The following is a 13,745-nucleotide window of genomic DNA, read 5'->3' as shown; positions in this document are numbered from 1 at the left end:
GATAAATAGATCTGATAACTGTGAATTAAGACACTGTTCTTCACAAAAAGATACTGTTCCATATTCAAAGTTACTCTTTCCAAGGCCTATTTCATATTAGCACTAGTCTCTGTTAGCTGCAGTGCCTATATTTTTGTATGTTGGAATTTTGGGGGTAGTAAAAATTATAGTCGCCATTCAAATCAAATGTATTTTTATAGAAAAACTTCATGACTTGCAATCATTGAGAGCTCATTTGACATCTATTTTCTGCACAGAATTGCCTCATGTTACAATGACTACTGTTAGTAAATTCAAAGCTGTAACCTTGTTTAAAACTGGTGAATTAGTTTCTCAAAAGAGTCTAAATTTGGCTTATGAGCTTCAAGAACAACCAATTGACTAGGACATTCAGAGAGCTAGAAGAATGTCTTTAATTCACATGGATAAAAGAAAGCCTGGACAAAAAGCAAAATTTCAGGAACAAACATATTGCAGTCTCTGTCCACTCCAAAGCAAACTAAACAGAAAAAAAACCAAAGCTTTCACGCATTTGTATTAAATTACCAAATAGCTTAAGTCTCTAGAGTCTCTGGTTCAACCTCTGACAGCAGAACAAACTTGGCTCTGGTCAGGGCCTTGGACAGCCAAACTCTAGACATTTTAGAGAAACCACTGCCACTCTGAATATCTTTTTCAAACGTTGACTAACCCCAGTATGACTTTTCCCACTGCCATTTAGTTGGAATTTTCCTTGTTGCAGTTTATGCTTGTATTTTTTCATCCTTTCAGCATGCAACTCAAGGTTTCATATTCTCTCTAGCTTCACATTATATGGTTGTTGGCAACAATATGATCTCCACAAAGACAAACAAACCCCGTCTTTCAGCTTCCCCTCATAAATCATTTACCTCAGTCCCCCAACCATCTTATCTTGTTGGACCTTTATTAAACTTGCTCTAGTATTCCCGTCTTTCTTGTTCAGGGGAGTCTTGAACAATTCTCCAGATACAATCTCACAAGTGCCAAATAGATAGTAATAGTAGTACTTACACTAAAACTGGCTAGTCTATATCACGTTCAGCTTAAGTTAAAATAAAAATATTTTGTTCACAATTTTTAAAGTAAAAAATAATGGAAGCAACTATTTACAGAATAATAGAGAATATTTAGTTTAGATCACACTACTCTCAAATCCTCAAACTTGACAGACACACAAACAACATTTATTGAAGGAAAACTGCTGGGAGGAAACAAACATTTAGCCTAACAAGGTAGGAAAGATTATTGAGATGTCTGTGAGGAGACAATTTTGCTAAGCAGTATGCAATTCCATTAACTAAGCTGTATTTAAATCTCCTGTAGTAACAAAACAAATTCTGGGAGCATGGCAAAAAACCTGGCTCCAGTGGCATATAGCAAGAAGAGCTACTGATTAAGCTTATACAATTTTAACAAAGTTGCTTATTGAAGACCCACCAGATTTAATATTTAGTAATACTATCTCTCAGGAACTTCCAGAGAAGAAAACCTTTGATCCACCAAAACATGACAGCTGTCAATATAATAAGTCGGCTTATGGTCCATAAATGCAGAGGTTGTTTAAAACATTGGCTGCAATGTCTGCCATTAATAAAATGGTTTAACTCACCCTTGAATGCAAGGAAGAGTCTCAAAGAACACTGTAACAGAGTCATTGATATTTGCTACAAAGACATTATCTGCCTAACGTCTTTCCAATTAACTAAGTATTTTAAAGTTACCTGTTTTAATTCAGTTTCTAGTTTCTTCATTTTCTGTAGTTGTTGTTCCAAGTAGTTAATGGTCTTTGAGACTTCAGTACTGCTCTGCTCCAGTTCTTGTACTTGTGCCACCAGTTTTTCTATCTCTTTATCACGAGCTATGATTTCTTGATGCTTTTCCTCATTTTCTAATAACAGCTTATTGTAATCATCCATCTTCTCTTTTATTTCTGCTTGCAGAGAGTCTACCTATACAGAAAACACATTATATAGATATTCAGGCAACGTAAGAAGCTTCCAGTTGGAGGCAAGAGTCATTTCATGCTAAGAACGAAGAATTCTACTATGAACTAAACTAATACTAAGATCCCAGAAAAGAATAAAATCAGACATGGAGAAAGGATGAAAAAGTAACTTTCTGAAGTCTTGTTTTCCAAATGCAGTGGCTCTTAAATACAAAACTGATTACACACACTTTATATTTTTAATAGTCTAGCAAAATGCTGCAAGGAAGTATACACTCTAGTCCCAATGCTCATCAAAAGGAACTTTATTTAATTTAAGATAAAATACTCAAGATTAAATGGATCATTACTAATAGCATTGGATGTATTTCTATAACCTCAGAAACCTTTTTCATTACTTCTGGAAACTACAGTTTGAAAGAAAACACCAAGAATTGAAAGAAAAATATGCAACTTAATCAATGTCTAATACCACACTGCTAGAAAGCTAGTGCTGCAATTCTGCAGATAAGGAAACACTTCCACAACCTTCATCCCCATGGAAAACTCTCAGATGGTAGTTCCAAGCACCAGTCAGCACTTTTTCACAAAATAAAAAATAATCCCACTCGTATACCTTGAAGAGCAAAGGGAAAAACTATGAACCTCTAACTACTACATGCAGAAATTAAAACTTCAAATGAACTGAGTTGTTTTGGTGCAAGGTAAGCAGTTATTGACAATACAGATTCACTAAGCAACTATGTAAGAACTGTTCTGATGTGTTTTGGCAGACTGCAGACATACCTCATCCTATCCACAAATGTCATGTGCTTAGCTACCTCCATTGTGTCCCTTTCTCCATTAAATTTTGATCCTTTTGAGAGAGGTTGCAAATAGTTACATCATCTATGTTTTTCTTATGTCTTATTTTCTTGTCTTATGTTTTTCAGAACTTTCCCTTTACTAAGCCACATAAACACTAGTGGTTCCTAAACAACTATCATCCATCTAACAATCTTGGATGGAAAGCAAGATATGGCCTTAACACTCTGACATACTTTGAATAAGTTTACATACATCCTTTATGATTCTGTATGTTCAAGAGTTAATGAAAGACTGCCACAGAGGTATACCTTCTGGGTAGAGATCTACCTTCAACAAGTCACATGGACTTCAAAGCAAAATCTTTGCCACAATACAAAGAACATGTAGGCTGTATGTGTGATACAGCCTCAGAAAGTCATAATGCATGGTATCAAAGTAAATGAGAAACCAAGATGAGTGCAGAATGATATATAACCACTCTACTTCTAAAAATAAATCTAATGAGCTCCTATCAGAGGTTACAGAAGGCAGGTGACAATCTGGTGTCTTCCAGCATGGATAATTCACTCTGCCACAGATTCAGCTGTTCATACATGATTTGCTTCTATAACACTGATTTATATAATCACAGAATCACCTAGGTTGGAAGAGACCTCCAAGATCACCAAGTCCAACCTCTGACCTAACACTAACAAGTCCTCCACTAAACCATATCACTAAGCTCTACATCTAAACGTCTTTTAAAGACCTCCAGGGATGGTGACTCAACCACTTCCCTGGGCAGCCCATTCCAATGCCTAACAACCTTTCGGTAAAGAAGTTCTTCCTAATATCCAACCTAAACCTCCCCGGCACAACTTTAGCCCCTCATCCTGTCACCAGGCACATGGGAGAATAGACCAACCACCACCTTACTACAGTCTCCTTTGAAGTACCTACAGAGAGCGATAAGGTCGCGCCTGAGCCTCCTTTTCTCCAGGCTGAATGATTCCAGTTCCCTCAGCTGCACCTTGTAAGACTTGTTCTCCAGACCCCTCACCAGCTTTGTCACCCTCCTCTGGACTTGCTCAAGCACCTCGACGCCCTTCTTGTAGCAAGGGGCCCCAAACTTAACATAGTACTTGAGGTGCAGACTCACCAGAGCCGAGTACAGGGGGACAATCACCTCCCTAGCCCTGCTGGCCACACTGCTTCTTATGCAAGCCAGGATGCCGTTGGCCTCCTTGGCCACCTGGGCACACTGCTGGCTCATACTCAGCCAACTATCAACCAATACTCTCAGGTCCTTCTCCGCCAGGCAGCTTTCCAACTGTTCCTCTCCCAGCCTGTAGCTCTGCTTGGGGTTATTGCGCCCCAGGTGCAGGACCCGGCACTTGGCCTTGTTGAACTTCATGCAGTTGACCTCAGCCCATCGGTGCAGCCTATCCAGATCCTCCTGCAGAGCCTTCCTACCCTCGAGCAGATCGACACACACACCTAACTTGGTGTCATCTGCGAACTTACTGAGGGTGCACTCGATCCCCTCACCCAGATCATCAAAAAAGATATTAAAGAGGACTGGCCCCAGTAGTGAGCCCCGGGGGACTCTACTAGTGACCGGCCTCCAACTGGATTTGACTCCATTCACCACAACTCTTTGGGCCCGGATACACAGTTTTTAACACAACAAAGCCATGTTGTTGTCCAAACCATGAGCAGCCAGATTCTTGAGGAGAACGCTGTGGGAAATGGTGTCAAAAGCCTTACTAAAGTCAAGGTAGACCACATCCACAGCCTTTCCCTCATCCACTAAGCGCGTCACTTTGTCATAGAAGTGACAAAGAGATCAGGTTCATCAAGCAGGACCTGCCTTTCATAAGGCCGTGCTGATTGGGCCTGATCACTTGGTTGCCCTGTAAGTGCCACATGATGACACTCAAGATCATCTGCTCCATTAGCTTCCCTGGCACTGAAGTGAAACTAACAGGCCTATAGTTTCCCGGGACTACCCTCCGGCCCTTCTTGTAGATGGGTGTCATGTTTGCTAGCTGCCAGTCAACTGGGACCTCTCCTGATAGCCAGGACTGCTGATAAATGATGGAAAGAGGCTTGGTCAGCTCTTCCACCAGTTCTCTCAGTACCCTCGGGTGGATCCCATCCAGCCCCATCAACTTGCATACATCTAAGTGCTGTAGGAGGTCACCAACCATTTCCTTGTGGATTTTGCTCCCCATCTCCTCCCACCAGCTCAGGGTACTGGGTATCCAGAGAACAGCTGGTCTTGCCGCTGAAGACTGAGGCAAAGAAAGCATTGAGCACCTCAGCCTTTTCCTCATCTCTAATTTCATAGACTGAACATAAATGAATTGATGGAAAGAAAATTGTTTAGTATACACATTGAAGTTTTGCTAAGAGTGGTGCCACAAACAACAGCTGAAGGCTGTGGTACAGTATATTATTGTAATTCCATTATCTTTATTACATTTCTCAGCTTCCCCTCACATGCCAAAAGGCAATTTTAATGTAAATAACTGCAGATAATATATCTGAACAACAGGCCAGAAGAATTCTGGAATGATTTGGGTTGGAAGGGACATTAAAGATCATCTAACTCCAACTCCCATGCAATAAGCAGTGGCAACTTTCATTAGACCAGGTTGCTTAAGGTCCCATCCAACCCCAGCCTTGACCACTTCCAGGGATGGGACATCCACGTTTTCTCTGGGCAACCTGTTTCAGTGCCTCACCACCCTCATAGTGAAGAATTTCTTCTTTATAATCAATCTAAATCTACCCTCTTCCCACTTAAAAACATTACTCCTTGTCCTATCACTACACACCCTTGTAAAAAGTCTCTCCATCTTTCTCATAATCCCCCTTTCAATACTGAAAGTCTGCAATAAGGTTTCCCCACAACACTTTCTTGTACAGGCTAAATATCCCCAGCTCTCTCGGCTTTTCTTCATAGGTGAGGTGCTCCAGACCTCTAATCATCATTGGCGTCCTCCTTTGTACCCACTGTAAAAGGTCGACATCTTTCTTGTTCTGAGGGTCCCAGAACTGGATGCAGTACTCCATCCATAAGAATCAAATACTTATGGACAGAAAAATAAGTTGAAAGCAGTTTCCCAGCCCCTGCAAGAATTCTGCCACCCTAAAACATGCATCCTTATCTTTGAGTCAAGCTGAAGCAGACTTGACAAAGGAAGAATGGGAAAAAAGCATATATAGTAATATCTAGTAGAAGAGATTGAAAGGAAAAGGAAAGAAAGATTAAAGACATGTTCATGTTGTTTTCCCTACCTGTAGAATCAATTCATAGTTCTGTATAATGTTCATTTATGCAAAAAAAAGAAAAAAACACAAGAAAAACAGAAGTTAATCTTTGAAACCAAGTATGAAACAAACAAGCATCTGAACAAAAGGACTGATTTATAAGCTTAAATAGGACATGGCATAAAGACAAAATATCTTTTATTAGAACTGGTATAGCTGGAAAAATTAAACCAGTTTGGGACCCAGAAGCTTTTCCTCAGATGTGCTTTGTAGAGCAGAGCGTCCGTGTTCTTCTTCTCCATAGTTACATAAACCAGACGCCTAGGCTGTGAACATTTACTGTAATGCATAGGTTCAAATAAAGCATTTATTTCTACCTCTTTAAGCAATGCAAGTAATCCCTCACCCCTAAATGTAGCCCAGACATGGAACGCATGTAAAGGGTGTGGGGGCAGTTGAACCTGCTCTGTTGGACAACAGGAAAGAAGTCTCCAAAGAGCCAGTCCCCAAAAGCAGATATAGTTTTTGGCATTTAATTGTAGTAAGCCTCCATTAGCCGCTAAATGTGATTTTACTCACCCCATACTTTCTCAGCTCTCCTGAAGTCTGCAATTTTGCTGAAAGTTTTAACTGTTCTTCCAGCTTCTGAATTTCTTGTTGAAAATCATCACGTTCGTGTTCCCTTTCTATAGCTTGCTCCTACCGAACCAGACAAAGAAAATAAAAACCTTTTTAGAAACTCTTAATTTCATTAAAATATTGAGAACAAAACTTTTTTTTGTTTGTTTTCTTAATGCTGTGAAGAAGTCCTTAAAGCATAGCTAAAATTTTAGTGGAAGACAAAAAATTAACTCCAATGTACATACAAACTAACATCAGCAATTAATTTCCAAAAAGGATAAAATGTCTCATAATACTACAGAAAAAGATTTATTTTTCTCCTCTTTATTTTAAGTCTAGTCTTGCAAGACTAGAATATCAAAACCATGATTTAAAGAAAAGAATCATCATCATATTTTAGGAACCATCTTCCAAGTCACAATCACCAACTAAAAAGAATATTTATCATATCCAAAACCACGAAAGTGTGATATCAAGTTTGCTTACATCCATGAATTGCCGCTGTTTTTTAAGCTGTTTTTCAAGGACTTGGATTTGCTGTTTTAATTCAGCAACCTCCAGTAACTGCTTAGCCAGGTCTTGATTACTATGCAGCTGTTCTTCCAATTCCACCTCCAAAACTTTCATTTGAGAGCGTAAGTTGGAATGGTCCTTCTCCGCCTGACACTGAAGCTCTAATTTCTCCTTTGCTAATAATTCTACTTCCTTGAGTAGACCTGAAGAACACAAAAAGGTTATCAGTGTAGGGTACAAAAAAAACAACAAAAAAACCCTAAGCCACTCTGAATTTAAAATATTATGTTCAGGTACTTTGAGAGCAACAAAAGCAAATTGACTATCTCCAGAAGTTTTAAAAAGACACACAAAATAAAGTCAGATACTTGGCTGCCCACTGCGTGCTTAAAAATTTAAAAACCTCTTTGTTAAGACTATCATATTTACAAAAGAAAATGGCTCCTAACTAGGAGTCATTCAAACTCCCTCCCTCAGTCAACCCTTTCAACCTCAGTTCCACACCCCTTCTGTCCCAGAGGTTTTTTGCAAAGCACAAAAGATCCTCACTCCTACAAATTCATTTCCTTCCAGATGTGCTCCAATCCCATGTTTAAGCCCCACACACCAAATTCTCAATATTTTCAACATTTTTTTTTTCAATATTGCACTATTTGAAATGTTCAGTGCAGAGTCAAAAAGCAGCACAGAGAAGGATAGCAAACCATGAGATCGGGACAATTCACTGGTATCATTAGAACCACTCCTCACCAAGAATTGCCTGCTCCTGGGTTAGTTCCTGGAAACGTTCACGCATATGCTCCAGCTCCACAACAAGGCGACGCTCAGACTCTTCTTTCAGATTCAAAGCCTCCTCCAACGCAGCTTTTTCTGCAACATAGCCTTCAATAATGCCTGAAATCCCAAGTCAGAATGCAAATAAAGCAGTAGACAAACTCATATATTGGAAAAAAAAACAGCTTGAAAACATGAGTAAACAATGAACGGCATGATGTAGAAAGGAAGTACAAGGTGACAAGCTTATACTGTAGCTAGGCTTTTTCAAGTATCTTGAGGAAAAACATGTACAAGTTATATACTCTAATAGATTTTATGAGGCTGTCATGTCACAAAACTCCTCAAAAAAGTGGAATGTACATGGGGCTTATCAAGCCTTGATGGCTTGGGATCACCTCAGAATGTAGGGCAGCCTGATATGTCCTTTACAGGGGACAAACCTTCAAAGAAACAATCTCTCCAAGAAGTAAGATCAAGTGCTAGATTCAGAGCCCAAGAAATCCACAAATGATTCACAGAAAGAAAGGAAACAGGATGTTGGAGAGACCAAGTAAGCCTAAAGGAATATGACTGAAGAGGAATGGAAAGCAGATGCCACAATTAGGAAGAGAAGATCAACTTTAAGGACTTCAGTTCCAGAACATGGAAACCATAAAGGATTCCCTTGCATAAAGGCAAAAAATACAGGCCAAGTCAGCATACTTCAGGTCTTAATCTTCACAAAGGAGAATAAAACTGATGATATGAAGTCTGTGATAGTGTTGAGATCAACAGCCTCAGCCTTCCTGTCTCCTCTAGAATCTCTTTATGCTTGTACTACCACCAAACACTGCTTAGTTCATGCTGAACATTTCCAGGGTCATACAGGTGGGCAGATCTATACTGGGAGTACATCATCTTTACAATAATCCAAACTCCCATGTTTAGACATGCAGGAACACAAACTGCTGTTTTAAAAATTATGGTGTTTTTCACATGCAGTCAATCGAATAAGTATAGGACTAAACACTATCATATTTGCCCCAGGGAAATACAAATCTGATAAAGTGAATCAAGCACTAGATTTGAAAGAAACAATCCACGCTTTAAGTAACTGAGTAATCTGAAATGCAAAAAATGGATTACAGACAGGCAATCAACAATGAAACACATATCATAGATATTTGGAGTAGTAAGTTATGAATAAGTGACATAGAAATCTCTTCATATTGGCTTCATTCTCTTACCCTCTGCTTTATGAAGTTCTAGTGCCAGCTGATTCTTGGCCTCACTTTCTTCGGTTAGGCACTCCATTAGCTCTTGGTGCTGACTAACCACTTGGGCAGTCTCCTGATTTTGGCGGCTGAGTTCATCTTCAAATTGTGCATGGATTTCATGCCTTTTCTCCAGCTAAAAATGAAAAATATCACCTAGCATGAGATCTTGGATGCACACGCAGTGCAACAATAACTACAGGCATTTAAACAAAAAACCTACCCTTAATGCATAGTAACGATCAAAAATTAAGGGCCAGCTTTTGAAGTTTTGCTTTAGTATTGGGTTGTTTTTGCCCGAGACCCCTGGGCATTCTAGTGATTCCATGTACTCACATACTTGTATTTTCACTACAAAACTTCTTTAGGCACGTGAGTTTCTTTACTGTGCATAAAGAGGTATCTCTCTGTTGGCCAGGCTGCTCAACTCCCTGAATCATGTACAGTTCAAAGCATCCTTGCACTTATTAAATTCAAGAATCATAGAATATCTTAAGTTGGAAGGGACCCACAAGGATTGAGTCCAACACCACACCGACTACCTAATAATCAGACTGCAAGCATTGTCCAGACGCTCCTTGAACTCCAGCAGGCTTGGTGCTACAACCACTCTTGTGGGGAACCTGTTCCAGTACCAACCATCCTCTCTGTGAAGGAAACATTTTCCTATATCCAACCCAAACTTCCCCTGTCATAGCTTTATGACATTTCCTTGGGTCCTATTGCTGGTCACCAGAGGTCAGTGCCTGCTTTTCTCGTGAGGAAGGTGCAAGCCATCTTGAAGTCTCCCCTCAGTCTTCTCCAAGTTGAAGAAACCAAGTGACCTCAGTCTCTCCTTCAGTCTTACCCACTAACAGACAGTGAAGTAAATGCATCATCTGGTTTCCAAGATATGGCACCTATCCCAGCAGATAAGACATTTCACAGAAGTGAGCAAAGTATGCTTGAATGCAGCCGATGAAAGTAACCTAGAATCTAGATCTTTCATGGCTTAGGCAAATTCTTTAACAAGTTGGCTACATGGTACTAAACTCGTATCAGTACCCAAAAGCAGCATCACCTCATTCTAGAAGGGATTCTTAAGGGCCATGAGTATAACATTTCACTTAGGTATTCTGTGCAATCCAGGGATAATCATCTAACAAGAAGACTAATTTTAGATATTTTTCCCTTCATACTTTCTCTTAAATTATGGGCTTCTTTTCTCAAACCAATTACTATACTGAATTAAGTCCTCTAAACGTATAGAGTACTCTGGCATCTACCTCAGATTTATGATGCCTATTCCCAAAGCTGAATATCTTGGCAGTAATTTTAGTAGGGAAATACTCAAATTCTTTTGTGATATTGAGTCCAGCTCCTCTTATTAAAACCCAGTACTATATAATTACAAAGATGTTTCCCTGCTCCCATCTACATATTCCTAGCACATTTTAAGATGTGACTGAATTTTCTTTAATCTGCTCATCAGTGCTGGAGAAGCATCAATGTCAAGTTTTTGAGAGGTTTTATCGCATTTGACTCTGTTCTCCAGAAGTTACCAAATGCATCCAAAATACTAATTTAAATTTACTTAAGGCAACCAACTTCTCTTTCATACAGGATCTCCTCTAAGGGAAAAAAAAAAAAAAAAAAAAAAACAAAAAACACACAACACATTAGCTCTCATTTACAAGAAATACTCAAGTAAAGGCCAAATATTCATTGTAAGAAGCAGGGGATTCACATGCTTCCCTTTACTGATAATATGTCATGTATTCAGAAAATACATTTTTCCTCATGGTAGCCAATCCCACAAGGTGCTAAATATACAAAAGCCTTAAAACAGATTTCATAGTTTCAGAATAATTATACCTCTATACAGGTAAAGACATTATCTTACTTCTTTCGTTGATTCTGCAACAAGTTCCAAAAGTTTTTCCACAGCAGTGCGCAAACGATGACTAATTTTCATTATCATTTCTTCATTTTCATATGCCATTTCTGGCTTCACAAAAACACTTTCACATAAGTATTGGCTCAACTCAGACCCCTCTTCAGTCACTGGAGACAGCTGGTTGTGTTCTGTGAGAGTTTCATCAAGCAGTTCATCTACTGAAAATAAGCAATCTATTTAAAAACATAGGAAAATGACACAGAACTGGCCACTCAAATAACAACTGACATCAGCCAGCAATACTGCTTAATCCTGAAGATATATTACAAGGTGAAAAAAACTTGTCAGCATGGAGTTATTTGATGTTTACGCATTAAGACAGTCTTTCGCAATGCTTGGAAATATTGTGCTATATACAAGAGGGACTGTGGTTCTGTATCCATCAGATTAATCTCTCCTGTCCTATGATCCATTCATCCTTTTCAAGTCACAGTTTAGTATTTTCACTACTAAAAATTAAAATGAAAGAACAATGATAGATACTATCATCTTAAGTGTGGAAAAACTTTGAAACGAAGAAAAAAACATGAGAGATACCCATTCAGAGCCTCTTTCATATAATATGAAATGAAAAGTCATTTTTCAAGAACATGAATCAACTAAATAGTTATGCTGATTTGTACTCACATTTTTCTAGATGATGCTTCTCTTTGGCTTTAAAATACTGTGCAAATCCCATTTCTTCCATAATACTGTGACTTTCCCTAGAATCTCCAGAAGCCAAACTGTCATCAAGGCAAAGACCAATCTTGCTACAGATAAGGTCCTCAATAGCTATTGCAGCCTTCACCAACTCCATAAGCAATTTCAAAGTATGCTGATAAGATTCCTGCATTTTTTTCCTAGAACAAAAGTACATGGAACATGGCAAAAAAAAATGCATATACTTGTTTGAAGAGACTTCAAACCTACTGAAAACCTGACAGTCTAACATAGGCATCTTAAAAAGTGGATGGAGAGATCATACTGCAGTCAGAAACATCAAGCACCAGCAGGGAAAACATGTTTACTACAGCAGTACCTGTGACATTAAAGTAACTAGGGGAATAAAACACTGATACTACTTCTGAAGCATGCAACATTCTATAATTCCTGCTGCAGGTACTCACGATAGTTTGAACAAATAAGTAGAAATACCCAAGGCAGGCACAGAACAGACAAGAACTAGCAGTCTGTCACACTTTGATATCCTAAAGGAAACCAAACTATGGAATAGAAGCTCCACTAAACCCTGCAAGCTTACAAAACAGTAAGCAAGTTTTGTTTGTTTTTAGCAAGGCTAGAAATGGAATTCTTCTTGAAGATTATTCAGCATGACAGCTTCTCTCCAATCCACAGATTCCAACCACATATCAAAGTGATCTATCTACATTGCACTGAAAAGTTTCTAGAGTAAAGAGGCACACTCTATATTTCCTAGCTTTTGCCAAGATTATAGACAGTGGAGACCCCAAAACACCAAAGTCTCCATTAGACCACAAGGGGCCAGGGGGAGGGAGGGAAAGTAGGAAAAAAAACTTGCTCTCCATATCAATACAGATTGGTAGTAACAGAACTCAAACATGTTTGCAAATAAAGCCAATACTGTCATTATCTTACTCTGTTAATTTAAATTGGCTTAATTTAGTTATTTGTGAAGAAGTGAGAGAAATAACAACCAATAAACATTATACAACCCAAGATGGACAAACCTTTCATCCTTGGACTGCTCAATATCAGATCTCAACATGACTATCAAATTCCCTCCTTCTTGGTTCTCTCTGTCCCGCTGCTGTAGAAGTGTCTCCAGCTCACAGTTGATCTCCTCTATCTTATGATTTAAAGATTCGACTTCCTTTTCCAGCTGTGGAAAATACAATAACAATGCACCAGACAAATCAGCGATCTTGTGGGCCATCAGCAAGTTTGCTGGTGACATAAAACTGGGAGGAGTGGCTGACACACCGGAAGGCTGTGCTGCCATCCGGCAGGACCTTGACCGGTTGGAAAATAGGACAGGGAGAAACTTAACGGAATATAACGAGGGCAAGTGTAGAGTCCTGCATCTGGGCAAGAACAATCCCAGACACTAGTATAAGTTGGGGACTGCCCTGAGAGAGTCCAGTGCTGAGCCACAAAGATGATTAATGGAGTAGAGCCTCTCCCTTATGAGGAAAGGCTGAGGGAGCTGGGTCTGTTTGGCTTGCAGAAGAGGAGACTAAGGGGTGACTTTATTAACAATTATAAATATGTAAAGCGCGAGTGTCAGGAGGGTGGGGCCAGGCTCTTCTTGGTGACATCCAATGACAGGACAAGAACATAGGAGGCTTTGCTTAAATATGAGACAAAACTTTTTTCTTTTTTTTTTTTTTTATGGTGAGTGTGACTGAACACTGGAACAGGCTGCCTGGGAGGGTTGCGGAGTCTCCTTCACTGGAGACTTTCAAAACCCACCTGGACGTGTTCCTATGTGACGTGATTTAGGTATTCCTGCTCTGGCAGGGGGATTGGCCTAGATGATCTTTCAAGGTCCCATCCAATCCCTAGCATTCTGTGATTTTGTGATCTTACCCTCCATTACTTTCTGTATAATCACAATCATCACCTGTTATGTAAACTTGCTTCCAAAATTTCTAGA

The 13,745-nt window shown here is 39.4% G+C and overlaps 1 protein-coding gene across 10 annotated transcripts in view; it reads right to left on the bottom strand.

Annotated features, from left to right (window-relative positions):
• The window catches only part of PCNT (pericentrin), a 79,775-nt gene that overhangs the window by 28,668 nt on the left and 37,362 nt on the right, over positions 1–13,745 (bottom strand). For 6 of the 10 annotated variants that reach the window (XM_082763599.1, XM_082763606.1, XM_082763601.1 and 3 more), the window contains 9 exons: positions 12,820–12,971; positions 11,756–11,970; positions 11,075–11,286; positions 9,166–9,328; positions 7,913–8,056; positions 7,136–7,365; positions 6,608–6,727; positions 6,056–6,076; positions 1,743–1,970 (listed from right to left, as the gene is read on the bottom strand). In XM_082763599.1, the coding sequence (XP_082619725.1) occupies positions 1,743–1,970; positions 6,056–6,076; positions 6,608–6,727; positions 7,136–7,365; positions 7,913–8,056; positions 9,166–9,328; positions 11,075–11,286; positions 11,756–11,970; positions 12,820–12,971 (1,485 nt within the window). The remainder of the gene's footprint in view (positions 1–1,742; positions 1,971–6,055; positions 6,077–6,607; positions 6,728–7,135; positions 7,366–7,912; positions 8,057–9,165; positions 9,329–11,074; positions 11,287–11,755; positions 11,971–12,819; positions 12,972–13,745) is intronic. The other 4 variants (XM_082763602.1, XM_082763600.1, XM_082763608.1 and 1 more) reach the window with 2 other exon arrangements.

Source organism: Aythya marila (assembly GCF_965140915.1).
Source record: "Aythya marila genome assembly, chromosome: 6".
Taxonomy (NCBI): Eukaryota; Metazoa; Chordata; class Aves; order Anseriformes; family Anatidae; genus Aythya; species Aythya marila.
Note: the sequence above shows the minus strand (reverse complement) of the source record. Positions and strands in the feature narration are given on the sequence as shown.